The sequence below is a fragment of the Homarus americanus genome, unplaced genomic scaffold (assembly GCF_018991925.1).
Source record: "Homarus americanus isolate GMGI-L3 unplaced genomic scaffold, GMGI_Hamer_2.0 scaffold26569, whole genome shotgun sequence".
Taxonomy (NCBI): domain Eukaryota; kingdom Metazoa; phylum Arthropoda; class Malacostraca; order Decapoda; family Nephropidae; genus Homarus; species Homarus americanus.
This window is the reverse complement of record NW_024726206.1, coordinates 52836-80478: the sequence shown is the minus strand read 5'-3', so window position 1 is coordinate 80478 and position 27643 is coordinate 52836. Positions and strand designations below refer to the sequence as shown.

The window sequence follows — 27643 nt, the reverse complement described above, 5'->3', positions numbered from 1 at the left end:
CATAACTAAGGAATAACGAAGTCTCGGGTGCAATCTAAGATTGAGAGAAAACGGAGGACTCAGGCGTCCTGAAGTGATGAGAAAACGGACTGCTTAGAAGAGGGACTTAATTAAAGAACGCATAGCTACATGTTTTGTGGGCTATTGGGTGTAATATGAATCGTCTGATTTTATGTAAACGTACGTGTATGACCGTGGTAATTACAAGTCTACAGTCGAGTTCTCGAAGCAAGTTCCAGAAACAAAAAATATCTTGAATTCAAGAAAACTTGTGCGACTCATCTCAATTTTCAGCACAACATACTGCTGCAAATCACTGTATTCCGTAATGAAGTTGTGAGATCAAAACATCTTGCAATCCTCACAAATCAACACCCAACGGAGCTAATTCGAACAGCCTTGACAACATATAAGCCGGATTTTCAAAGACTCACAACCAAGTTGGAGACCCACAAAACTTCCACTTGTAGCAAATAGCCTGATAATTGTTGCAATATCTTGTGGGGTACGGGTTGTTTGGTTCACACTCAGGATGGGATGGAGAAAGGAAACTCACAATGTGCTCTCATGTATGCATGTTGTATTGGATGTACAATGCAGCTTGGTGCTGGGAAGGCAGCATGGTTACAAGCGTGATGTAGAGAGAGCTGGTTGGTGAGGGTGCTCAGAGGAGGACAGCTTGTGGGTCGCCACGCTCGCCGGCGGGAGCGAGGACCGCCAGCCAGGCGGAGGAGGAGGCGGTGTTGCTGGCTGGTTGGTGTAGGTAGAAAAGAGAGAGATCACCACGAGGTAAGGTCTTAAATAGCGGGGGGTAGGCGTGGCTTAGTAGTTGACCCCCGCTCCGTGGGCAGCGCTGGTTGACCTAGACCACGAGGCATACACAGGGGAATTCGTGGGGTCGGCTATGCAGTGACAAACAGCGTTTGTAGGGGAGAACCACTACAATACTCCCCCTTCCCTCCAGTCGGTGTAGGAGACTTGTTGTCTGCAGGGTTGCATGGCACATCTGAGGCAGAACGGGCGGTGCATGCCTCATGTGAAACATAACGGCGATGGCGTGGATGAACCGGCCGCAAGTTGAGGCAACTGTCTAGACACACAAGATCTGTGGGAGAAGAGAGTGAGAAAGAGGGTTGTGGAGGCGATGAATGTTGTGCTTCACTCGCGACAGGTACAGAGTCGTCAGATGCGCCTGCTGGGGTGTGTGGGCCTGGGTCAGGAGCAAGGGCTGCGTCAGCAGAAGCGGATGAGGGCTGGTGACAGCAGCTGGGTCCACGACAGCAGCAGGGTGCAGGACAGTAGCAGGGAGTACCTGAGGGAGAAAAGAGGGGTGTGTGGGTCAGCACTCAGGCGCATGGGCCGCGTCGAGAGCAGGGGCTGCATCAGGAGCGGCAGGGGGTACTGCTGGGCCGGGAGCGGCGTCTGAGGCAGGACGGGTGTGCTGGGGTCGGTAGGACGTGGTGCTTGGGGCAGGAAGAGGAACGGCTGTCTGCTTAGAGTCGCAGACAGTGGCGTAGCTAGAGTGTGTGCCGCCCGGGGCGGCCCTTAAGTTTGCCGCCCCCCCCGTGCCCCCACAAAAAATACATATTGCACAGTGACTCACTCTTATATATATATATATATATATATATATATATATATATATATATATATATATATATATATATATATATATATATATATATATTAAATAGTTTGTGTACCATTATAATATTACTGTACTTTCACATACTCAAATATAGTATGCTTTAAATACACCCCAAACATACTTAAACTTTATAAGTAACAGTTAAACAAAAAGCAAAAACGACATATAGGATAGGGAAAAAAGTAAAAAAAGTGTAAAAAATTAGGACCATCTTTATTTCTGAAATGAAAACTACAACTTTCTACAAAGTAACTTTTCTTGTTTTTTTGTTGGCAAATTCTTCAATGACATTGTCAAAAACTATTTCATATGTCAATTGTCGCTCTATAGACAGTATGGCAAGATTTCTCAACCGCAAGGTGCTCATAGTAGATCTTAAGTAATTCTTGATCAGTTTTAGTTTCGAAAAACTCCTCTCACAGGTAGCAACACTAACAGCAATTGTGAGGAAAATCTTCAGCATTATTACTATATTTGGAACCGAGTTCCCAAGGTTATACTTTTGAATAAACTGCAAAAGTTTAAGGGGGCCTTCTTTCCACGTCTGTATTCTGTCTTTAATAGTTATAGCAGCAACAGCAACAAAATGCTGAAGTCTTTTTCTCTCAACGAGGAACTCCTCTTTATCAATGTCGTCGTGATCGTGATCTATTTGACACTCATATTTATCATCCAAAAGATTCAATGGGGTAAGGAAGGCATATTTCTCAGCAAGTTCATGAAGCTGTTGAAATCTCAAAGTTATTTCTTGGATCACTCTGTCCAACGAAGAAAACATTTCTCTCCTCAATTCAATGTCGTATGGCAATTCAGCATCTCGTGATCCTTCACCAAACATTTGTTTCTTCTTTTTGGGTCGACGCTGACGCTCCATGACTATCCCCAGATCATTGCAAATTTCTTTGGCATAATTAACTCCATTACTCACTAGCTTGTCCCTGTTTTCAACTAGAAATGTTTCTAATGCCCTGAGTTTTATATCACATTGTTGTATGTTCAAGCCCTTGGTTTGGAGGTAAGTCTGTGTGTCGTTAATTTCTAGAAGGACGGGTCCCCACAGGCCAAGAAAGCACAAAAAGGAAAATGATTGCAACGCACCAAGTAGAACACCAGCATCTGCCCTGGTAGCTGTATTTTCTTCTTCACCAGTTAACTTTTCTAGGGCACTTAAGATTTTTGAGAAATGTTTCTTTACAACACTTACAGCTTCTCCCCTCGCACTCCACCGAGTTTCTATTATGCGCTTGACACTTTGACCAGTGACTGAAGTTAGAACATCCCAGCGATGGGTTGATGAAGAAAAATATACAAACAAACGCTCCACACATCTAAAAAAAGGTAACAGAATTCACAGCAACAGAAGCTGCATGAACACCCGCCAAATTCAGCGAGTGATTTATACAAGCGACAAATTCTGCTTTTTTATTAATTTCCTTGATACGTTTCTGAACACCAGTATGAACACCAGCCATCACCGCAGCATTATCATATGCTTGCCTTCTACAATTTTGAATATCAATTCCGTCTTTCTCTAATTTTTCCAAAATCATCATTGAAATATTCTCGGCGGTTTTACCTTTTGTTTCAATGAAATCGACAAATGATTCCACAACCTTCACCTTATCTCCATCGATCATAACATAGCGTAAAACTTGGCTCGTTTGATCCTTATGTGAAATATCAGGAGTGCTGTCGAATATCATGGAAAAGTACTTTGCTTCTTTTACTTGCTTGATGACTTTGCTTCTTACGTTTTCTCCCAAAATTTCTATAAACTCGTTCTGAATAGTAGGAGACAGATGTGGGTCAGGTGTTAGGTCAGACACGACAAGGATTAACTTGCCGCAGATACAAAGGGATGGATTAACGTCTCCAGTAGCTGCAGATATGGGTGATGAGCAGACCCAAAAGTGCCGCCCCCCCCCCTAGCTGCGCTAATGGTCGCAGAGCTGCTCTAGGGTGTCTAACCTGCGGTGTAGAGACAGTAGCTGTAGAGCCGATGAGAGCTGCCTCTGTGTGGATAAGCCAGTCTTCCATGTTGCTTGAAGACTGGGAGCGTGATCTGTTTCTCCTCCATCCTGTGTGAGTGCGTCACTCCGGGGGTCACCATTTGTGGGGTATGAGTTGTTTGGTTCACACTCAGGATGGGATGGAGAAAGGAAACTCACAATGTGCTCTCTGTATACATGTTGTATTGGATGTACAATGCAGCTTGGTGCTGGGAAGGCAGCATGGTTACAAGCGTGATGTAGAGACAGCTGGTTGGTGAGGGTGCTCAGAGGAGGACAGCTCAGCTTGTGGGTCGCCATGCTCGCCGGAGGGAGCCAGGACCGCCAGGCAGGCGGAGGAGGAGGAGGTGTTGCTGGCTGGTTGGTGTAGGCAGAAAAGAGAGAGATTACCGTTGTTGTTGTTGTAGAGATTGTCGGACCGTAGTCCGACACGGGCCTTTGCCTATAGGCGGCCCGTTTGGTGGTTCCGGCTGGAGCTCCAGGAGCAGCCAGACCAGATTGGGATTGGAGGTGGTCCCACCTGCAGATTGGAGGGATACTGCAGGTTGCAAGTGTGAGCGGACCCCCGATCAGTGGACGCTTACCACCAGCCCCCACTCTTGGACGTGGTCAGCTTCGGAGTGGCGCGCCCCCCGAACTGGGGTCCGCACTTGCTGGGAGAGGATGCTTTCTAAGCTATCTGGGTGGTGGGTATCGTGTGATGACCCGGAGTAGGTGGTGAATGTGGTCTGTATGGGCCTTTCGGGTTAGAGTGGCCGCTGGTGTTGTGTGTGTTTCTTGGGAGATTTGAGTTCTGTTTCGGAGGCTTTGTGTGACCTCGCAATCGAGGAGATAGTGTTCAAGTGGGTTGGCTGCTGGCTCCTGACAGTAGGTGCAATCCATGACGTCATTTCCGATCATCTGCCAGGAGCACTTGTACCCTAGTCGTAGTCGATGAAGGCTGACTTGGGTTTGTCTTGGAGTTTTCTTGTCAGCGAAAGGTGGTTCCCCTTTTGTGGCCGCCAGGTACCATTTGGCTGATTGGGAACCAGCGTTGAGTGCATGAAGGAAGTTCTTTTTGATGTGGAGCTTGCTAGTCTTTCTGAGGTGATTCTTAATCTGTTGCACACTTGCTGGAACTTGGATGTGTACGCTACTAGAACGTGTAGCTGCCTTGGCTGCTTCGTCTGCCACGTCGTTTCCTCCGATCCCTACATGACTGGGAATCCAGTGTAAGACGACTGGTCGGTTTTGGCTTTGGAATTCCTGTAGCTGTGCGAGGATCGAGGTGATGATGTGGACGTTGTCTCTTGGTTGACTGTGTTGCAGCGCCTGCATGGCCGATTTCGAGTCCGTGTGAATTATGATCGACTTGTTGTGTTGTGTTGCAGCGTGTTGTAGGGCCTTTGAGATTGCTACCAGTTCTGTTTGTAGGGTGGAGCAGTCATTGGAAAGTCTCCATTGGAGGGTCTGACCTTGGGTGTAGAAGGCCGCTCCGGATCTATGATGTTTTGGGTCCACCGAGCCGTCTGTGAAGTATGATGCTGCATCAGCCGGTGTCTCGGTGGCTATGGCTTGGAGAGTTATTTTTTTGAGGTCCTCCTTCTGGAGGTTGGCTTTACTATCGCCGAGGTCGGTGAATTTGAGTGTGGCTGGTGGAGGGCTCCATGGTGGAGGAACAGTGTAACCATTGTCTCGTGTGTCTTGGTTGTTCTTGACGAGTGTTTCTGCTTGCAGGTGTCGGATGACCTCGCTTGCCTCGTGCGACCAGGTGGCCCCTCGCACTCTGTGGTCGAGGTGGAGGGAGGCACTGATTCGAATCTTGGCAACTGTGGGCTTGTCTGCTCTACAGATTTTGGCGAGGAGACCGGCTGTCACCTGCTTGACTCGTACTGCCAGGGGTGGTAGTTCGGTTTCCATTTGCAGATTGCAAATTCTGGTCCACATGGGTGCTCCGAGCATGGTCCTGAGAGCATTGTTTTGGATGACTTCTAGCTTAGCTATTTGGTCTTCTCTCAGTCCAATGAGTGCTGGAGCACTGTAATCTACCAGCGATCTGATGGCGGCCGTGTAGTAGGCTTTGAGCACATGAAGGTTTGCTCCTGCGGATTTGCTGGTGAGCGACCTCATTATATTGTGTCTGCTCTTCGTCCTGTGCCTGAGATACTCTGGTGGTCTTCCTCGACCTGGAGAAAGCCTTCGAACTAGCAAATCCCTTGGCCATTACAACTACGCTCGCTAAAAAAGGCGTCAAAGGAAGGTTGCTGGGGTGGATCCAGAACTACCTCACACAGAGAGAAGCACGAGTACGCTTTCAGGGAGCAACCTCAAGCTACAGGGTCGATGAAAACGGAACCCCACAAGGAGGCATCCTCAGTCCAATGCTGTTCAACGTCCTGATGGAAAATCTAGTCAAACTTCCCTTCAGACAAACAGCCAAGCTCCTATGCTATGCAGACGACTTGCAGCTTATAGTAAGAGGATCGAACAGACTAGCCAACACGCAACACGCACTCCAACTTATAGAAGAGGAGTGCAACAGACTTGGACTCAAGATAAATCCAGCCAAGTCGAAAGCGATGGCCATCTGCAGAGATTACCACGAGGTCAGGTCTTAAATAGCGGGGGTAGGCGTGGCTTAGTAGTTGACCTCCGTGATGTATGGCGGCGCTGGTTGACCCAGACCACGAGGCACACACTGTGGAATTCGCGGGGTCGGCTACTCAGCGACAAACAGCGTTTGTAGGGGAGAAATCCACTACAATCTTGTAGTGGACGTCTCCCCTACAACTGCGTATCGCATTCCAATGTGCCGCCTCCCCTAGCAACCAAGCGAGAGCTGTCCCCAGATGTTACCGTATCTTAGCAACGGAACTAGTCACCGGCTACTTCTCGGGTTTTCCCACCATGACTCATAGCGGCTGCTGCGGGGTATATAAGCTCTGTCTCTCCATTGAGATTCATTCTGACCAATCTTCTTGAACAAGCAACACCTCCTCCTCTGCCGCTGCCTGGCGACCCTCGCTTCTCCTAGCCTGCCTGGCGGTCTTCGCTCCCGCCAGCGAGCATGTCCTTCTCTGAGCTTCCTCACCAACCAACTCTCATTCTGCTCATTTTCCTGAACAAGCAACATCTCCTCCAGCAAGCTCCTAGCTGTTAACATTTATTCAACCAGGAGGCCAGCAACAGGCAACATCTTCTCTAACGAAGCTCCTCCACATCTACCTCCTTCAACAAGCTACTCACCGCACGTCTCTACCAAGCAGCCCCTCACCACACAGCATCTCCAGCACCAGACTGTCAATCATATAACTTATATATATTATATAAGAAAACCACATTAGAGTTTCCTTCCATCTTGAGTGCTAGACGACATTAAATATCTCGATACCCCTAAAATCTCTTTACGTCATAAATAATGTGATGACAATATTGTAACTTTGTAAGGTGGTATCTGAACAAAATATCTTTAATTTTATTGGTTTACCTGTTTTTCCTTTCCATATTATCCTCCAGGTTTTCTAAGACAAATAATTTTAAATAAAAATACTTTATAGTTTTTTTTTTACCTTTTATTTCAGCAATCTTATTTTATGTTACTGAAATGCACGTCAAAACAAACATCACTCAAGATTTTGATAACATTTGGTATATATGTGAGCGTTCCGTTGAAAGTAATTCAATTTATGAGTTTAAAAATCTACATACATTAGTATACTGTATAATGCTGTATACGTGTATTTCTTAGTAATATTTACATATCATTTTTGTAATAAACTGTATGTAACAATAAAAACATGTACTACTGTATAAATTTCTTCGTGTTGCGTCTCTAACGTATGAAGATTATTGTATGCGACTCTTGGGTTAAGCAAGTCTGGTCTGGTCACCCCTGGACCTGGTAATATCCCTGTAGGCTCGTATCTTTCAAAACATTACGGTCTCCTGCCTGCAAGTTCTTCAAAGTATTGTCACATGCAAAGAAAGTATGAATGCTATACCTGGGGCAGCACAACTCTTCGATGAGTTAGATAGTAAGTATAAGTTTAAGGTAAATGTATGATTTTAACCGAGGAATTAAGAACAGTAAATACTTCACATCAAACACAGGTGAAGTATCTGTTAGTTTTTAGTTTTACATGTCTTGGTTTGCACGCCTAAAAATGTTTTCTTGGTGATTTTCATCAAAGCATTAATTTTAATACACTAAATGAGGATACAGGGTAATTATATAGGATTAACGCGGGTAAATGGTTGAAAACAATTATAAAAACGGCGGGTTTTTTTTTATATTAAAGTGGACACTTGTAGTTTGCAGAATTTTTTTAAGAACGGATATTTTTAAAATAAACGCTATTTAACATTTATGGTTATGAAGAATAGACCGAACCAACCAAATCAAACAAACTTGCCTAACCTTACCTAACTTCCCTGGTCTATTAAACATAAAGAACTTACTATATGGGGAATTTTGAGGGATTTCTAGACGTGAGATGATATGGCCGCATCAGCGATATGCAGCCTGGCGGGTTAGTCCTATATATTAACCGGATATAGTAATGGACCAAAGGAAAGCGAACGTTTAATTTACTTTAGAGTAAGGTGGTACCTATTCATCCATTGGCTGTCCTCGGGTTTCGGTTTGAGAATAGAATTTTTTTTGGTGTATTATACTCAAATCTAACCGTCATTTGGCTACTATGGAGGACTTCACAGCTGCTTTCCCCGTCTCGGTAACAGTAAGTTCGCCCACGGCAGGTGTTAAATTATGCTAGGTTAGGTTAAGTTAGGTTAACTAAACTTTTTGAACCTTTAAATAACTACTTTTAACACATTTTCGGTATTATTTTACTCTCATACATAGTGCCCCCGAAAGTTATAAACTACTGAATCATTTAGATCTTGCTATTCTGAGCATTTTGAACCCCATATCATGGCAGAAATGGATAATAGCGCCACAATTGAATTTAATTGATTTTAAGTAGTTTTCAGTCTTCGTCTGTGAGGAGATGTTATCTGCGCATCACGCATGCGCAGTGTTGACTGACCTCATCCAGTCGTGACCAATGAGGTATCGATATCCCGCAAATTTTTTTCGACCAATCACATTTTATTTTTTCAAACGAAGCAGCCTGGGTAATTTCATTGACCAGTCTCACAATGGCTGTGGTGGAGGTTGGTTTTCATTTGTGTTCCTACAATTATTTTAAGTTTATTGTCGAGTTTTATGAGAAATACGATCAATCTATCCAATTCTTACGTATCCCTGATCCTTCCACTTCTAATTAAGGTATTGTACTTTCGGACATGGTGCACCCCAAAGTTTTTAACTACTGAAACATTTAGGTTGGTTTAAGCTTGGCCTCACTGGGGTCTGCCGGTTAGGGGTCAGGTTAGGTCTACCGGGGGTCTGGGGGCAGAGTCCCCGGCTAGGAGTTAGGTTAGGTTTTGTTAGGTCAGATGACTCGTTTTCTCCCCCACCCAAAAACCCCGATTTCCCAGGCTCTCCCCCATTATTGTTGGGGGGGGGGGGGGTCAAAAACTATCAATTTCTGCCAAAAGTGAAGGTCAGATTTGTTTAAAACACACCAAAATACCAAAACACCAAAAAGTACAAGTTTACCACATTTTCCTTAACTATGACAGTGTCCACTAAAAAACACAGTGAAATTGCGGCATTTTAAATCATAGTGGATATTTTGCCATGGCTGGCTAAGTTCTTACGGATACATCCCATTTCGTTACCACTAACAGTCGCTGTTATTAGTGACAAATTGTAAGTTATTATATTACACGAATATAAATTACACATGTATACAGATGACTCAAGAAGTATTGTGTTATTGTTATACTGTACATGAATATTAATTATATAATAAAGAAAACAATTAAAACATTGGTAAATAAACAAAATACAGAACAAATGAAGCAAACTAACCTACATAACCTAACCTGATAATTTATTAGACCACCGCTACAACCAGAAGGAGTTGTTCGATTTTGTTCAGTTTTTCCACATGTTCTTATCATTAGAGTAAGTATTTTAATAGAGATTACAACTTTATTTTAATTAAAAAAAATTTTCTCTCTACAATCATAAATTCCCTGTAGTGGTCAGAGGATGGGGTTGAAGGAAATTGTGGGGTAAAATATGGTGAAAACTGATCATTTGACACTAAAATTATGTCTCTGCTTATTTTATATGTGAAGAAATTAATTATTTACCGTAAATACTCACCAAAAAATCTTCAATCGTGGTGGTAAAATTACACCATGATGCTTCAACAAAGTTGCTTTCATTAGTTCAGTACCAGATACCATAGTACAGTGGGGTATGCTATAACGAATCTAGTTGGTTCTAGAACCTCGTTCGTTATAGCATTCGTTCGTTATAGGATTAATCCGTTCCAGGCCCCCAAATACAACCACTTAACACTGAAAAAATTCTGTGGAAAATGTAAAAAATACGGTACTTTATCTTACCTTAATAATAATAATAATAATAAACGGTTTATTGAAAAAGTTTGTAGCCCGAAGGCTAAAAATATACATTGGACATAAATGACTTATTACATACATTGGTGGTTTAACAAAAGCCTTCATTAAAGAAAGGTGAAGGAACATACAGTGAACAGACAGATTAATGTTTACACACGTAGATCATGTGAGCTGAGGTGTTGAACAGCAGGCACGTAGTGTAGTAACTCCCTCACAAATGGCGTTATGAGGGGCATCACATGGAGTTCTAGTTCCCTTACAGGTGGTGTTATGAGGGGCTTGACGTGGTGTAGTAATTCCTCACAGATGCTGTTACGAGGGGCCTGATGATGTAGTAGTTACCTCACAGATGGTGTATGAGGGGCCTGATGATGTAGTAATTCCCTCACAGATGGTGTTATGAGGGGCCTGATGTGGTGTAGTAATTCCCTCACAGTTGGTGTATGAGGGGCCTGATGTGGTGTAGTAATTCCCTCACAGATGGTGTTATGAGGGGCATCACATGGCGTAGTAATTCCCTCAAAGATGGTGTTATGAGGGGCATCACGTGGTGTAGTGATTCCCTCACAGATGGTGTTATGAGGAACCTCACATGATGCTGTAGCAACTCATTCACTACGTGGTGTCGTAGCATCATGGGGACACCACGTGGTCAGTTGTCACAGGACTTCACTCACTCAAGTGGGTGAGGTGTGGTCCCAGGCTTCTCTATCGTGGAGTCTCAGGGGAATTATCACTGGGTACCTGGGACCTCACTGTGTGAAGGTTAGCTTGGGTAAGACTCAACTGCCGAGTTGTTTTTCACTGACTTAAGCACTGTTCACCACTATTCAACACTGGTTCCATTCCTTTCCTAAATGAAATAGTAACTTCTGGCGAGAACTTGTTGATATTCCCGTGGGGAGGAGGGTTCAGGGGAGGGAGTTGGTATGGGCCAACATAACAGTTGACGTGGCTGCTGCTGAGCAGCACCAGGTGCGTCTGACCCGTCTTGACCGGTCGGTGGTGTGTGTGTGTGTTAGCGTAATAGTAATAATAATAATGATAATAATGATAATAATAATAATAATAATAATAATAATAATAATAATAATAATAATAATAATAATAATAATAATAATAATAATAATAATAATAATAATAATAATAATAATAATACAGTTGTACCCCACTTAACGCGGTCAATTGAACCCAGAGGGTCCCGCGTTAAGTGAAATCCGCGTTAAGTGAACAACAGAACATATGGGATTAATTCCAATAGAAACCGGCCCGACCCCCAAACTCCACTTTTTGAAGGCACATACCTATGTTGTAGTAAAAATAACATCTTAATTTTATGATGGTACATGCACACAATTAATACTTAAGAGAAATAGAGAAATACAGTCGCCAAGTTAATGTCCATTCAAATAATGGACTCAACTCCCTCCCACTCTCACACTACACTGCCAGCTCTTTCCTCTCAGAGAAATTTTTGGGGGAAACCACTAAATTTTAATAAATAATACCTCAAACTAAAGTTAGGATAATACAATTGACATTGCTGGATTCCTTGTAAGACCAGGAATATTTTGAATATAAATGTCATATATTTTGCACAAAAGATAACATAGTTACCTAGAGAAAAATTTTTATCTAAAAATTGTATGTTTAATGCAAAATATATGATGTTTATATTCAAAATGATCACCAAATTATAAGAATTCCAGCAATGTAAATTATATTCTGACCCGGTAATTTGTATGAATTTTATGAGCTAAAACAAATATCTTCAGTTAAAAAAAAAAATAATAATCTTCACGACACTATCTGTCAATCAAAGTACCCCACCTTGCATCCCCCCCTCATCCAACCGTGCGGTCAGTCCCAACCCTCCCCCCACCCCCCACCAATCCTCCCTTCCAGAGTTTTTAACATTTAGTATTAAATAATACCTCAGATTAAAGTTAGGATAATATAATTGACATTGCTGGATTCCTTGTAAGACCAGGAATATTTTGAATATAAATGCCATATATTTTGCACAAAAGATAACATAGTTACCTAGAGAAAAATTTTTATCTAAAAATTGTATGTTTAATGCAAAATATATGATGTTTATATTCAAAATGATCACCAAATTATAAGAATTCCAGCAATGTAAATTATATTCTGACCGGGTAATTTGTATGAATTTTATGAGCTAAAACAAATATCTTCAGTAAATAAAAAAAAAAATAATTCTTCACCGGGTAACAGATGGTCGGTCGGTCCCTCCTTCCCCCCCACCCCCCACCAACCGTCCCAAGGAGATGTGTGGGATAACCACTAAATTTTAATAAATAATACCTCAAACTAAAGTTAGGATAATATAATTGACATTGCTGGATTCCTTGTAAGACCATGAATATTTTGAATATAAATGTCATATATTTTGCACAAAAGATAACATAGTTACCTAGAGAAAAATTTTTATCTAAAAATTGTATGTTTAATGCAAAATATATGATGTTTATATTAAAAATGATCACCAAATTATAAGAATTCCAGCTCTGGTGAGGCACCGCGTATATGATAAAACGCGTTAAGTGAAACTGCGTTAGGCGGGGTAATACTGTATGTATATATATATATATATATATATATATATATATATATATATATATATATATATATATATATATATATATATATATATATATATATATATATATATATATATATATATATATATATATATATATATATATATGTCATCATCACAGTGGGGTATGCTATAACGAACGTAATTGGTTCCAGAACCTCGTTCGTTATAGCATTCATTCGTTATAGGATTAATCCGTTCCAGGCCCCCAAATACAACCACTTAACACTGAAAAAATTCTGTGGAAAATGTAAAAAATACGGTACTTTATCTTACCTTAGTGTTATTCAGCATGCAGGTACCCCTAAACACTGGCACAGCACTATCACTTCCACTGGGAGTCTTGGCTTTAAGGTCCTCAAACAATTGTTTAGCCTTCTCACAAATTATAGCTTCACTAATGTTACCACCTGCCATTTCTTTCTCCTTTATCCACACTAAGAGTAAATTTTCCATCTCTTCAATCACATTACACTTTGCTTTGCTAAGTCTAAAGATTCCCTTAGCCACTTGCACAGCTTTTAACTCCTCTTTATTCTTCAAAATCGTACATATAGTCGATTTAGCCATCCCATATTCATCACTAAGTTTCGCAATGCTTCTTCCATTCTCACGTTTCTTTATAATTTCTTTCTTAGTTTCAAGGGTTATTAGCTTTCTCACTCGCTTTGGACGACTCATTGTTACAATTGTATACTTGTATAACAAAATAGTTATACAAATAACGCGAATTTCCACATCAAAAGACGAAATTTCAACAATAACAGTGGTGCACTGGCTACACAATGAGACAAAGATGGCACCTGACGCTCTTGTTGTGGGTCGCGGTACAACAATATTCATGCGCCAGGCGAAATAGTCCGGTATTCATCCGCGTTCGTTGTAGGAGTTGCGTTCGTTATAGCATTCTCAATTTTATAGGTAAAACCGTTCGTTATAGGAATATTCGTAATAGGATCCGTTCGTTATAGCATACCCCACTGTATATATATATATATATATATATATATATATATATATATATATATATATATATATATATATATATATATATATATATATATATATATATATATATATATATATATATATATATATATATATATATATATATATATATATATATATATATACAGTGAGTTCTGCTATAACGCGTGTTTTGATAACGCGAATTTGCTCTAACGCGATTTATGAATTCGGAACAATATTTGTATAACGCGATCGCTTGTTTGCTATAACGCGATTTTTGCTTACTATTTCTCCAATTTTGTGGTATTAACTGTGAATATGGTAAAGAAGAATATCTCCAAAAAGCGTTCTGATGATAGAATTCCCGGTGATTATCGTAAAAGAAAGGATATAACACTTGAAGAGAAGCTCGATGTTATCAACCTCAAAATCACCCTTCTCCCCCATCAAGTTACATTCATATTTTTTCAAGGTAAAGTGTTAAATTTACTGTATGATTTCATTATTAGATATGAATGTAACATTTATTTAGACTGCTATCCTTTGTGTTAGGCTAACTACTAAATTTTTTCGATTTCGAGTAATCTGCACCTAACCCTATTTTCTCCATAAGCCCTGTTATTTCTATTACGCGATTTTCTATAACACGATATTTTACAAGAACACAATTATCGCGTTATAGCAGAACTACCTGTATATATATATTTTTTCCCTATCATCATAAATCAGCCGTAGTGGGCGAGGCAAGAAAGATAAGAGAATTTGCAAGGTAAAACATGGTGAAAAACTGATCATATGACATGCAAATGGTGTGTCTATGTGCTTTGTATGTGAAGACATGAATTAGTTACTGAAAATACTCATCTAAAATATCTTCTAGGGTTACCAAATTTATCATTGTCTATACCAGTGGTGTTTCCCCAACTGGGAAGCATGCAGTTGGTACAGGGGGGGGGGGATGAGGCCACGTGAGAAACATATGGTAATAGATTTCTTTTTAATTTATTAGGAAATTTTAAAAAATACAGTACGTATTGTGTAACCATTACCCACTCGGGGTAAACCGAGAAAAAACAACTTTTCCAAAAATATTTTTTGATAAAAATGATATAAAAAATCTATATGTTGTCCCTTTAGAAACTTCCCTGGCACGTCAGTGATGAGGGAAATAAGGGGAAAGCTTGTTTTTGATCGTGAGCGCTCTTGGTCACTTATGCACTTAGCGGTCATTTTTCCGTTTGCCATTGTGTCCGATATGGCCAATAATGCCTATATTTACTGATAATACTTATTTTCTATAAATAATTAATTTAGAATTTATTTGGTTTGCATTTTTTTTTTATAAAAAGTGATCGGCGACACACATGCAGTCTGTCGCCAGGCTGTCTTTGCGTTTGTGAGAGCAAGTAATTCTTAGAAATAATTCCAAGAATAATAATTTCACAAATAAATACATTTATAACATAATCATAGCTTTATTTTCTAGTAATACTACACTACAATACAACTACAGTGATATCCCTGTTAGCTGGAACAATTGATGCAGAGCACTTCCGGGAATGAGAGATTTCCGGGTAATGAGACGACTCTCTCAAACCCGGAAAAATTCCTTATCCCCGGAACCTTTTCCGGGGATTAGAGGTCTCATATTACTGACCTGATGGAAATTCAGGTTATCCTTTCTTGGGTGGAGGATTAGTGGTTCTCATGACCTGAAGATGTCTTGAATAAACACAAAACCTAAAATATTTTTAGAGACATTCAGGTAAGTACAGATATAAGTATAAATGAGCAAAGTTGTATCCCTTCATCATTGTTACATAACATTTTAAAATATGGAGTGAGAAAGCAGAGAGGTGTGGGTGATTAGAATGATTGAGTGGAAATGAGTGTTGCCAAGCGCTCCTTAACAGTTGATATATAACTCTCTACCATACAGTCACACACACGCAGATGTGTCTTAATTCTCTTGCTAGGTGTGTGTGTGTGTGTGTGTGTGGTTGTTGGAGGGTGTGTTTTGTGTGTGTGGTTGTTGGAGGGTGTGTTTTGTGTGTGTGGTTGTTGGAGGGTGTGTTTGTGTGTGTGGTTGTTGGAGGGTGTGTTTGTGTGTGATGTAGGGTGTATTTGTGATGTGGTGTTAGTGTGTTGACGAAAGTGACCCATTTTTTGAGGCTTGGGTCGTGCGGTCAGCCCCCCACCATTTCCTCACTCAAGGTTGGCTAATTGTGATAGGGAGATGAATTTGATATCATAATGATGCTTAATAAATTCCCTACCAAACGTTTCTAATAAGATATCCTTAAACGAAATATTTCTATATGATATACAGTAGTTATGGGAGTTCAATTCTTTTATTAAAAAACCTAAGAAATGTTGATACCGGAGTTAGTAAAATCACTTATAATTTCGTTAGACACACCAATTTTTTTAATGAAAATAATCCTGAATACTTTATCTAAAAGTTTGGTTAAGTAAATACATTTAATAAAACAAAATCTCTATATGATACGGGTGTGAATACAGGGTAGAGCTGTTACTTTTATCCTCTTCACCACTGATCGGATTATTAGTCACTTGGGCGATCGGTCACGTCCCCTGTTACACACTGTTGGCAAGTGTTCTTGTGCACTGTATATATTGTACTCCAGCAGATCCTGTCATCTTTATCCTAGAATAGACAAACACTTCACTCAATTGACTGTAATACATACCTAATCATGTCTGACACTTGTGATGAAGGTTGGGTGGGAGATTATTGGGTCACGTTATTAACCTGACCTGATGCAACGTCAGGTCACCCAGTGTTGGGTGGGGGATTAGTGGGTCTTATGACCTGAATATGTCTTGAATGACATTATTTTTTATCTATGAGGTGTATACATAATTAAACATAGTACAGCTCCTCCCCGACTTACGACGGGGTTAGGGATCCAAATCCAGGTCGTAAGTCGAAAATGCTTAAATAATACATAGAAAATCTAAAATGGGTGTCTCTTTTTCTTCTCAGCACCACAAAACTCTCACTTTTAAGCTTGCCAGCCATTTTAAAGTGAATTACAAATGAAATTTTTGTCAGTACACAGCGCAATCACTGACGTTTGGACTCGAAAATACATAATTTGACAAAATTTTGGTATGACTGAGGCAGTCATATGTCCGGGTGGTCGCAAGTCGAGTAGGTCGTAAGTCGGGGAGGAGCTGTACTGTACTGTATTGTATATAAAGGCTACATGTATTAATAAGCACAGATTATTACAGTAATGTATCTGTACTAATTAATGAAAAACAAATCAACATTATTGTATCATTAATGAGTCAGTACTTTAGACAAACAGTGAGGGGAGGGGGGTGGCTCAATCACTTTTACCCCCAATGGACCCTTCTCCCTCTTCCTAGGTCACAACGAACTGAGGGGAGATTAATGTTTATAAAATGTCACTGACTTGACTTACAAGAATATAACTTGCATTGCTGGAATTCTTGTAAGATAGTGATTAATTTGAGTTTGAGCATACCTTAGTTTTCACCAGACATAATAATTTTAGTAATTAACTTAGTACATTTGAGTACAGGTTGTGATAATTTATGTGGTTGCTCAGAAGTTGTGGTTGCAGTTTCAAAGCTTTGTGACATCACTTGTGTATAATGAGTCTCCATATGTCCTGGTTTATTCATTAATCAGTTGTCTAAGTGCAAAAGTAGTCCGGTCGAGCTATCATGTAACAATTACGGGTAATTTTAAAATAGAAACTATAATGTAAAATGTTATAAGATAATGGTTTATTAGTGCTGTTAATGTGTGTGCATGTCACCTCACCATCTGACTCCTGAACAAATTCTATATCAACTTCTTCAAATCCTACAATGTGCTTGGCAAGCTCAAAAAAAACACACACACACACACACACATGGGAATTAAGACAACAAGCATCCAATGAGGGTCTTCTTGTGTGACTGTATGGAGGTAAATTAAAAGATCAGCTGTTGAGGAGCTTATCGCTTGGCTACACTGGTGCATTTTATCACTTCTTTCCACTCCATCTCTCTAATCACCCACACCTTTCTGCTTTCTCACTCCATATTTTAAAATGTTATGTAATGTTAAAGGGATACATATTTGCTCATTTATATTTATACTGACCACAATATTTAGGTTTTGTGTTTATTCAAGACATCTTCAGGTCATGAGACCCACTAATCCCCTACCCAAGAAAGGGTGACCTGACATAACATCAGAAGGTCAGTAATATGAGACCACGAATCCCCCTCCTTAGCTCCACCTGACATTGAGTCGGGTCACGTCAGGTCCCCCACCAAAAACAATCTTTTAACTTTCATCTTTATTCAAGACATTTTCAGAAAATTCTCTCAATTTTCAACCCCGGAAAATTTGTTCCTAAAGCCTGAAATTTTTTTAAAATTCGGGCTTTGGGAATAATTTTTGGAGCAAATTTCTATTCTGGCTATCGGATATTTCCGGGTTTGAAGGATTCCGGCTAATGGAGATATTACTGTACGTATACTTGTATGTACAGAACATTGTTATCTCCGTTAGTTGGAAAAATTGGTGCAGAGCACTTCCAGGGATGAGAGATTTCCGGCTAACCAGACAACTTTCTCAAACCCAGAAAAAAAAACCATCCCCGGAAATATTTCCGGTTACTGGAAAAACTTTCCTCGTGTCTTACCTATTCTTCTTGCACAGACAAACTCTAGCTTACATCCTCAGAATGTTTCTGTGTGCTGAGGAGTTTTCCAAGAGTCTAAACTAAAAATCTATATGATATGGTCGTGAATGAAGCTGTGTGTCACAGCAGAGACTGGTATTTCCACTCCCATGGAGCTGTGAGGGATTAGTGGGTCTAATGTAACTGACCAGACCTGACACATTGTCAGGTGGAGGTAGGGTGGGGTATTAGTGGTCTCATATTACTGACCTTCTGATACAATGTCAGGTCACCCATTGTTGGGTGTGGTATTAGTGGGTCTGAAGACCTGAAGATGTTCTGAATAAACATTTAAGTTAAAGTACAAATTTTTTATACTTTCACTTATCACATTGTATCCCTTCAACATTACATTACATAACATTTTAAAATATGGAGTGAGAAAGCAGAAAGGTGTGGGTAAATAGAGAGATGGAGTGGAAAGGAGTGGTAACATGCCAAATGCTAAACTCCTCAACAGCTGATCTTTTAATTCACTACCACTCAGTTAACCATGCATAAGTTTATGTCATACAATATGTGGGTGTGTGAGTAGTGTTAGGGTGTCTGGGTGTGATGTGATATTAATTAATAAATAAGCAATATTGTATCATCAATGAAAGTCGTTTGATGAATAGTAGTGGACTACAATTGTCATTACTATTCATCACTACTGTACTTTCATTAACAATACAATATTGTTTATTTATTATTCATTAATTTATACCCCAACACCAAATCACACACACATAACATCTAGTTTATAGTCTTTTGAGTGAGACACTGTGAGTTGGAGGGAGGCAGGGAGGCTGGCACTCCCCTTTTCACCAATGATCAGCCTCTTATGATGTGTTTTATCATCAGCCTCTTATGGTGTGTTTTATCATTGGTAATATAAAATATTAAATACATGAGAAAAAATACGATGTATAATTTTACAACAAAATTGCATAAGCCAAATAATACTGCACTTTTTCCACCCAGACCTCTCCACTGGGAGGAGGGTGGGTTGTGGGTAAGCTTAGCCATTGCCAAATTTCCTATTTTTTTTATTTAATCATTACATTACTGATACATTATAAAAAGTCTTGTATTGTAATGAATATAAAAGGTACAGGTATTAATGAGCACAGATTATTACAGTAAACATATCTTTATGAATTACCGTAATAAATAAAAAAACAAAGTAAAAGTTATTACAATGGGAATGGGAGGCAGGGGGAGGAATAGGAGACGACGAACCTATTTGGGGGGGTGTGGTCAGTTCTTCCCACCCACCCTCTCCTCAAACCTCCACCACCTTACTCCATACTGAATTTTAAATAAAAGAAAAAAATTATATTTTTGTTCAATCCAGAATGTTGCATCTAGCTTTATACCAAGGTATGTAACTCGCTAGGCCAACATACAAGCAATTAAAACATCTAATAATTACTTAAATACAGAATATTAGGAGGACATGTCGCTACCTGGCATTTAATTGCAATTCTCAAAACCCCCTCCCACACCCTCCATCACACGCGCTGCTACTGTCATCGTATTGCCTGGCGAATCAGCTGTAAACACGCACAAGGAAAGCTCCGCTAATTTGTGCCTCCTCACCCCTCAACTCATCACCTCACTACCTGCCTCCACACCCCTCGCCTCATCACAGAAGTAGCAAATTGTTGAATATGTACAGTGTATAATACATTTTGTATAGAGTACAGTACTGTAAAAAAAAAAATTGCCAGCAGATGCTGTTGCCTTGAGCCTGTGATGCAGGCAGGCAGGTGGTGTTAACTGTCATTCTCCTCTCCTTCCACTAACAACACAGGCAAATCTGCAGTGACACTAATGGTTTCCACTGCCGATTAAGTGCTGGGTCATGTTGATGACGAGTCATGTGGTGGTGTTGATGACATAGATGATGGTGATGGACTTAGTGGTAGATCTGCTATCTCTGACATTGAGACAGCTGGTAGAGGAGGCAACACTAGGACACTTGGGGACCCTAGAGAAGTAGTTGCCGATCTTATGCTTCTTCATCTGGGTCCTCATCTGGAGTTTGTCAAAGACTAATGTTCGCATATCACGAAGGTTCTGGTAAAGGGGAGGAGGCGGAGGATGTCAGTGTTGGCCGTAATATTTAGGAGGCCTTCAAGGTACAGTATTTCCTGTCCTCTCTGAGACTGTTGGTGGGAACTTCCTCCACTTCTTCCTCTGTGTCGTCCTCCGCTTCCTCTTGCCCTTCGCTGATGACATCGGCAGCAATTTCCTCATGGGTGAGAGTACCATATCCAGGATCATCAGCATCCACCTGCAGCTTGTTGGATGGTTCATCATTTTTATTTATTTACAGCTCCTCCCCGACTTACGACCTACTCGACTTACGACCACCCGCACTTACGACCTGCCTCAGCGTACCAAAAATTTTTCAAATTACGTATTTTCGAGTCCCAACGTCAGTATACAGTTGGTCCTCATATTACGCGGTCCCGCATTCCGCGTTTCACCGTTAACGCGGTGCCTTGCCAGAACCTAACATTTTCACATTCCGCGGTCGTGAACCCCATTACGCGGAGAGCGGCTGGCAAGCCGCGCCATTTTTGGATCCAAACCTCCCGCCATCCGCCATGTTGTGTAAGAGGCGCGAAAATGGTGCGCACAAGGTCGCCCAGTCATCAAAACATGACCAGTTCTTCACCCGCCACCCACTACAGCCGGCCCAAGTCAGTGATAGTGATAATTATAGTGAGGATATGGACTTATATGAACTTTGGGGGGTTTGACAAAGAGGCCCTGCAAGCCTCTGTGGTGGATAGTGATACAATTGATACAAGTGATACAGGTGAGGGCCAATAATCTGCCCTCTGCCTCGGAACCAACCGCCCATCCCCGTGTGCCCAGCCATCTTTTCTACTAATGTAAGTGTTAAAAAACCTAATATTATTGATATTTCTCTTAATTATTAATTGTGTGTGCATGCCATCATAAAGTTAAGATAATATTTTTACTACAACATAGTTGTGTGTCGTCAAAAAGTGGAGTTTGGGGATCGGCCCGGACTCCATTTCAATTAATCCCATATGTTATATTATTCACTTTACGCGTTTCTCACTTTCCGCGGTACCCTCCGGGTTACATTAACCGCGTAATATGAGGACCAACTGTACAAGTACAGACAAAATTTTCGTTTGTAATTCACTTTAAAATAGCTGGCAAGCTTAGAAGTGAGAGTTTTGTGGTGCTGAGAAGAAAAACGGACATCCATTTTAGATTTTCTATGTATTATTTAAGCATTTTCGACTTAGACCTGGATTTGGGTCCCTAACCCTGTCGTAAGTCAGGGAGGAGTTGTATTTATTTTTTCATAAATACTGTATATGTATGTACAGTATATTAAAAAAAATCCCTGAAAATCTCTTGATTTTATTTCATTTTACTCATTAATGAGTCATCCATCATACCACAAGTTGACTTGTGTTTCATGAACTATACACGTACTGTATGTGTTGTGATCTCTTGGTGGGGGGTGTGGTTCAATCAATATCTCCTACAATACCATATGGACAGGACTGATTCCCATCAGCTTACAGTTGCCATTTAAGGATTTTTCCATAGCAATTATCCAATAGTATTTGGGATGAAATGAGCGGGTATTAGAGCTTATTGTATTGATTTTTGTGTACATTAAAGCCTTGACTAACTTTGGTTGTAGATTTAGTAAAATCGATGTAAAAAATATGTATCTTTTGGTTAATGTTATGTAATGTATGTACAGTACAAGTGACCAATGAATTGGTAGAGAAAAATGTAAGACCGAGCGTGAGGTCAACGTATGTGCGTATGCACTCGTGGAAACAGCTTCATTTATCTTATGTACAAAATTAATGGGGAAAAAAGAATATGTATGTTTTAAGTAGGTAGTAGGCAGCTAATAAACAGGGATGTACTACCGCCTGGTTAGCATAATGTGTTGTCTAATGGTAGACCCTGCTGCTGCCATATGGCATCACAAAAATTGTGACCAAGTCCCAGGTTGCTGATCTGACTTTCTGCCTCATTTACACACAATTGCAGGGTCTTAATTGTTTCTCTTACTTTTGATCTTTTTTTAATTTTTGTGTTTCTTTATTATTATTATTATTATTATTATTATTATTATTACAGTGTTATTATTATTATCATTATTATTTTATTATTTTATTTCCAATTTTGTATTTGTTATTAAAATGTTTTATTTACTATGAATTATTATTACTACATTTTCACCCCTAGGCCCTGATGTGGGTCAGTGACCTGTGCCCGGGTGGGCTAATCCCAGTAGAAAAAAAGAAGAAAAAAAAGAATGTTATTTAATGTACAGTAAGATCTTGCATTTTGCGAGTAATATAGACTAGAAAAATTGTGCCAAATTCAAATTTGCCAAATGCAAATACAGTACATAAACTAATGGGAAAATAACAATATAGACTGGCCACTCAACATCAACCTCTGATTTTCTTATTTATAACCTCCAAATGATACAAATTCTGCCTTTATTGACCTGATTGTGCTTTCCGGAAACTAGTTTTTAGGCCTTTCTTAAATAACTTAATCACACGCTGCTTATCCTGCATCGAGTACTTGGTAAACTTAACTCCCTTATGATAGTCCCACTTCTCCTTTTCCTTATTTGGCCGCTTAGGTGGGTCTGTCCCTCCTTCCGTATCTTGGCTCTGTCCACCACAGCAGACATCGATGAAGAGATTCAGCATCGGATCAGATGTGCATCTCAAGCTTTTGGCGGACTCCGAAACTGTGTCTTCAGCTGTAGGGAGCTGAAATTATCTACTAAGCTGCATGTATATCAAGTAGTGGTCCTCCCCACCCTGCAATATGACAGTGAGACATGGGTCACATACAGGAAGCATCTCAAGGCACTTGAAAACTTTCACTAATGTAGTTTACGTTCCATCCTCAGAGTTTACTGGGAAGACAGAACAATTGCCAGTATTCTTGCTGACACCATTTGTAGGAGCATTGAGGCTACCATTATCCATGAACAGCTACGCTGGACTGGCCATGTTACCCGCATGGACGACAGTAGACTGCCAAAGCAGCATCTTTACAGTCACCTAACAAATAGTAAACGTAATGCTGGTGGGCAATTGAAAAGGTATAAGGATAATCTCAAGACAAACCCTCACTTGGGAGTAGATTACTCCACATCATAACACTTGGAGGAGCACCACACGAGAAGGTGTCAGTACTTTCAAGTCAGTCCGACTGTAAACCGAGGCAGACAAGCGCCAACGCTGGAAAGATGCTGCCACCGCCCCTCCTGCCCTAGATGCAGCTCCCCCACATGTGCAACGAATGTGGACGACCCTGCGGGTTCAGTATCGGTATCTTTAGTCACCTCAAAATTCACCAACCTAGAAATTTATATCATTCTATCAGCTGGATGATCGTCATACTCGATTCCAAGTGACAGTAAAGTAAGTAGTGGTAGTAGTAGTAGTGGTGTGTGTGTGTGTGTGTGTGCGCAAAAGAAGGGATATTTATACTCAAATTAATCACTATCTTACAAGAATTATATTTTCGTAAGTCAAGTCAATGACATTTTATAAGGTTATATAAGGTTAATCTCTCAATGTGAACTAGTGAGAGGTTGAAGTGACCGCACCCCCCCTCACAGTTGTCATTAATGATACATACAATAATATTTGTTTTTCATTAATTAGTACAGATATGTTACTGTAATAATCTGTGCTTATTAATACATGTACAGTACTATGTATATACCTCATAGATAAAAAATAATGTCATTCAAGACATATTCAGGTCATAAGACCCACTAATCCTCCACCCAACACTGGGTGACCTGACGTTGCATCACGTCAGGTTAATAACGTGACCCAATAATCTCCCACCCAACCTTCATCACAAGTGTCAGACATGATTAGTTATGTATTACAGTCAATTGAGTGAAGTGTGTAACAGAGACATGACGATCGCCCAAGCGAACGAGCCGATCAGTGGTGAAGAGGATAAAAGTAACACAGCTATATTCACGCCTGTATCATACAGAGCTTTTGTTTTATTAAATATATTTATTTAACCAAAGTTTTAGATAAAGTATTCAGGATTATTATGATAAAAAATTGGTGTGTCTAACGAAATTAAAACTGATTTTACTGACTCCGGTATGCCTTAAATTTATCATCATGCTCCTTTGACTTGGGAATTTAGTAGGATGTTCACACCAATTATTTTTATTATTCTTATTTTTTATTAATTTGCTATTAATTTCATTAGTTATAATAATAATAATAATGGATATTATTATTATTATTATTTATCATTATATTTTCGCCCCTAGGCCCTGATGTGGGTCAGTGACCTGTGCCCGGGTGGGCTAATCCCCGTAAAAAAAAAAATATATGTATATATATTATAATAATAATAATAATAATAACAATACTAATAATAATGGGGGACCGGTGGTAGAAGCGGTACCGTTCTTGCCTCGCAAGCGAGATGTCACGGGTTCAATTTCCGGGCCGGTGGAAGTTGTTTGGACTTACTTCCTAGCCCCCATTACTCCCTGTTCACCTAGCAGTAAAGTAGGTACCCATTGTAAGTCGAAAGTTGCGAATTTGTATTCAGGGAGTTGTTGGAGCTTCCAATAACTTGATGACATAAACCACTGACTCTTCAGGCTTCTACGCCCTTGACTTTTCAGGCTTCTACGCCCTTAACTCATGAGACATAAAGGCAAGCATGAACTTAGCATGCTTCCCTGTTGAGCGCTGTAAACGCTTCTGCGCTTCACCTTACACAAGGATGTAGGGGAGTGCCCAATTAATTAAAAAAAAAAAAATAATAATAATGCTGTCTGTGAGTAAATGCCTGCATAGTGAGGACAAACTTCTTTTTTTTTAATTCATTTCTAATATACAGTATGTTATATTTCCATGCAGAAAAGTTAATGGTCTACCTGCGTGATGGGAGGACACTCATCGGATACCTACGCAGTGTCGACCAGTTTGCTAACTTAGTTCTTCATCGCACCATAGAGCGTATTCACGTAGGAACCCGATATGGGGACATTGATCGAGGAGTTTTTGTCATCCGAGGAGAAAATGTGGTATTACTGGGAGAGATTGTGAGTTGTTACTTTGTTTATTGATCTGATCCCACCCACATTCTCAGTGATGATAGTCAAGTGATTTACTAGTATCATCTTTTAAGAGCAGTAAATGATTTCATAAGGTATCATACATCATTACACACCCACTGAGAAATTTCATGGAAGGTTAGTTGGAATAGCATGGTCACCGTATAGAGTGTATCATGATGACTTTGTTGGTACAGGATTTTATTTTTGAGATAATTACCAGTAAAAAATGTTCTAAGAACGTGGGTCTGATTCTTAACAGTTACAGAACTATGGGTATTGGAATGTAAAGGGTGATTTACCATAATTAAAATGCTTTATTTATTGTAAAAAAAACAGCAAACTAGAATGTGTATCCAAACTGAAAGCGGCCATTTAGAACATTTATTGTAAACAGAACCATACATTTGTTGCACTTATTCAATAAAACATTTTAATTTTGCTAGAAAATAGGATTTAAGGAATAATCATTTATTTTTTCAGGATGACACAAAAGAAGGAGCAGCAACTTTGGAGAAGGTGAGTATTGAAGAGATCCTAGAGGCACAGCGGGTAGAACAAGAACGTAGACAGGAGCAGGAACAGCTACGGGCACGATTTATGAAAGAACGAGGCCTTCAGTACACAGCAGAAATTGGACCAGATGACATGTACTAGAACTTTCAGGTGTATTTTTAACAATCAGTGTAATATGTCTGGTTTTGTTGTAATTTGATATCCAGTAGTTCTTTAAAGTGTTACTTGACACCGACTTGAATAATACTGTTTTGTGATTTCAAGTTACATAAAGTATTCATTGAAAAGGTATGTACTGTATAGCAAAGTGAATTGAGAACTAGTTGACCATAGAGTATTTAGCAGTTAAAAATGTTACTTTCTGAAATTCTTTAAACTTGCCAGTTCATTATAAATTTAAACTCATTTATAATTTTTATGAAATGTACGAGATAGTACTGTACATGCAGACTGATATTGTTGGATATTATTTTTAATGGTTTCTTTTAAAGTTTCATTAAAGTTTACACATATCATACTGTATGTACTGTATGTTAATTTCTTGCCTCTTTGTGAATTTGATAAACTACTGTATGCTGTTTTTTTTCTGTTTGTGTGTGTAACTGACAATTAATATTTTATGATAATGGTGTTGGGGATAAGATGTTTGTACTGCAGTAAGGAATCAAGCAATGAACTGTATCGGCATGATATGAAATGATATATAAATATAATTCATTAACTGTACTGTATATGCACTACATATTATTGTGAATAAGGGAATGTTACTCAATCCCACATTTTCAGTTATGATGGAACATATTACTTAGGGCCAGAATATTAATCTTGGTAATTCATTTCAGTGGCACTTTCAGTCTAATAACTAAATTAGGAGATGTTATGGAGTTTTGCTGTGAAAATTGGGACTTTTGTTGGTTATGGTCATTCAGTAGGTAGGCAGAGTTAGCAATGGCAATTATTATGAACTGGCCTTTAAGAAGGTTTATTTTTTAGTATAGTGTACAGTATAATTATTAACAAAACAAGTATATTTGGTGAAGTTTCCATTTTCTGTTTGAAGATTTATATTTAACAACTCCAAATCATTCTTGCTCTGGAGCAAAAAAGGAATCTATAGTGAAGTATTATTTATTTATTTTGCATGTACAGTACTGGGTATTGTACAGTACTGTACATATATGCAATTTATCATTTACCCCTAGTAACCCTTTGGATACACATTATGAGTTTACCCAGTTGATGTAATTTTGCCATTAAAAATTTGAATTAATGTTATAAATTTAATACTTTTCAAATACAGAAAACCCATGAGGTTTTCGTACCTGCCGCTTAATTTTCTTAGAAATCAAGTTGTACAATAATACCGTAAACATGGTTTTTATCATTATATATTAGGGATTTTTCTATAAACTGCAAAATAAATTTTCAGTTGCCTCTCTGAGGGGTCAAAACTATTTTAGATGTATGTGTGTGTTGCATTTGTAGGAATAAAATTCAATATAAAGGCAATTTTCTTATACAGTCATGCACCGGTTAACATCCAACCGAACA

The 27643-nt window shown here is 39.5% G+C and overlaps 1 protein-coding gene across 1 annotated transcript; it reads left to right on the top strand.

Annotated features, from left to right (window-relative positions):
* The first annotated feature begins 7502 nt into the window (after nt 1-7502).
* LOC121865374 (U6 snRNA-associated Sm-like protein LSm1) lies at nt 7503-27362 on the top strand. The gene is made up of 3 exons (XM_042364707.1): nt 7503-7670; nt 25380-25564; nt 26060-27362. Exons 1-3 carry the CDS (start codon nt 7625-7627, stop codon nt 26231-26233), a joined length of 405 nt encoding a protein of 134 aa, XP_042220641.1. The 5' UTR covers nt 7503-7624; the 3' UTR covers nt 26234-27362.
* The last annotated feature ends 281 nt before the right edge of the window (nt 27363-27643 follow it).

Bases quoted from the DNA above. Each gene is read 5' to 3' on its own strand.
- LOC121865374 (XM_042364707.1), top strand. From the start codon at position 7,625: ATGAATGCTATACCTGGGGCAGCACAACTCTTCGATGAGTTAGATA. The intron at 7,671-25,379 runs GTAAGTATAAGT...ATTTCCATGCAG, and splicing joins ACTCTTCGATGAGTTAGATA to AAAAGTTAATGGTCTACCTG. The intron at 25,565-26,059 runs GTGAGTTGTTAC...TTATTTTTTCAG, and splicing joins TGGTATTACTGGGAGAGATT to GATGACACAAAAGAAGGAGC.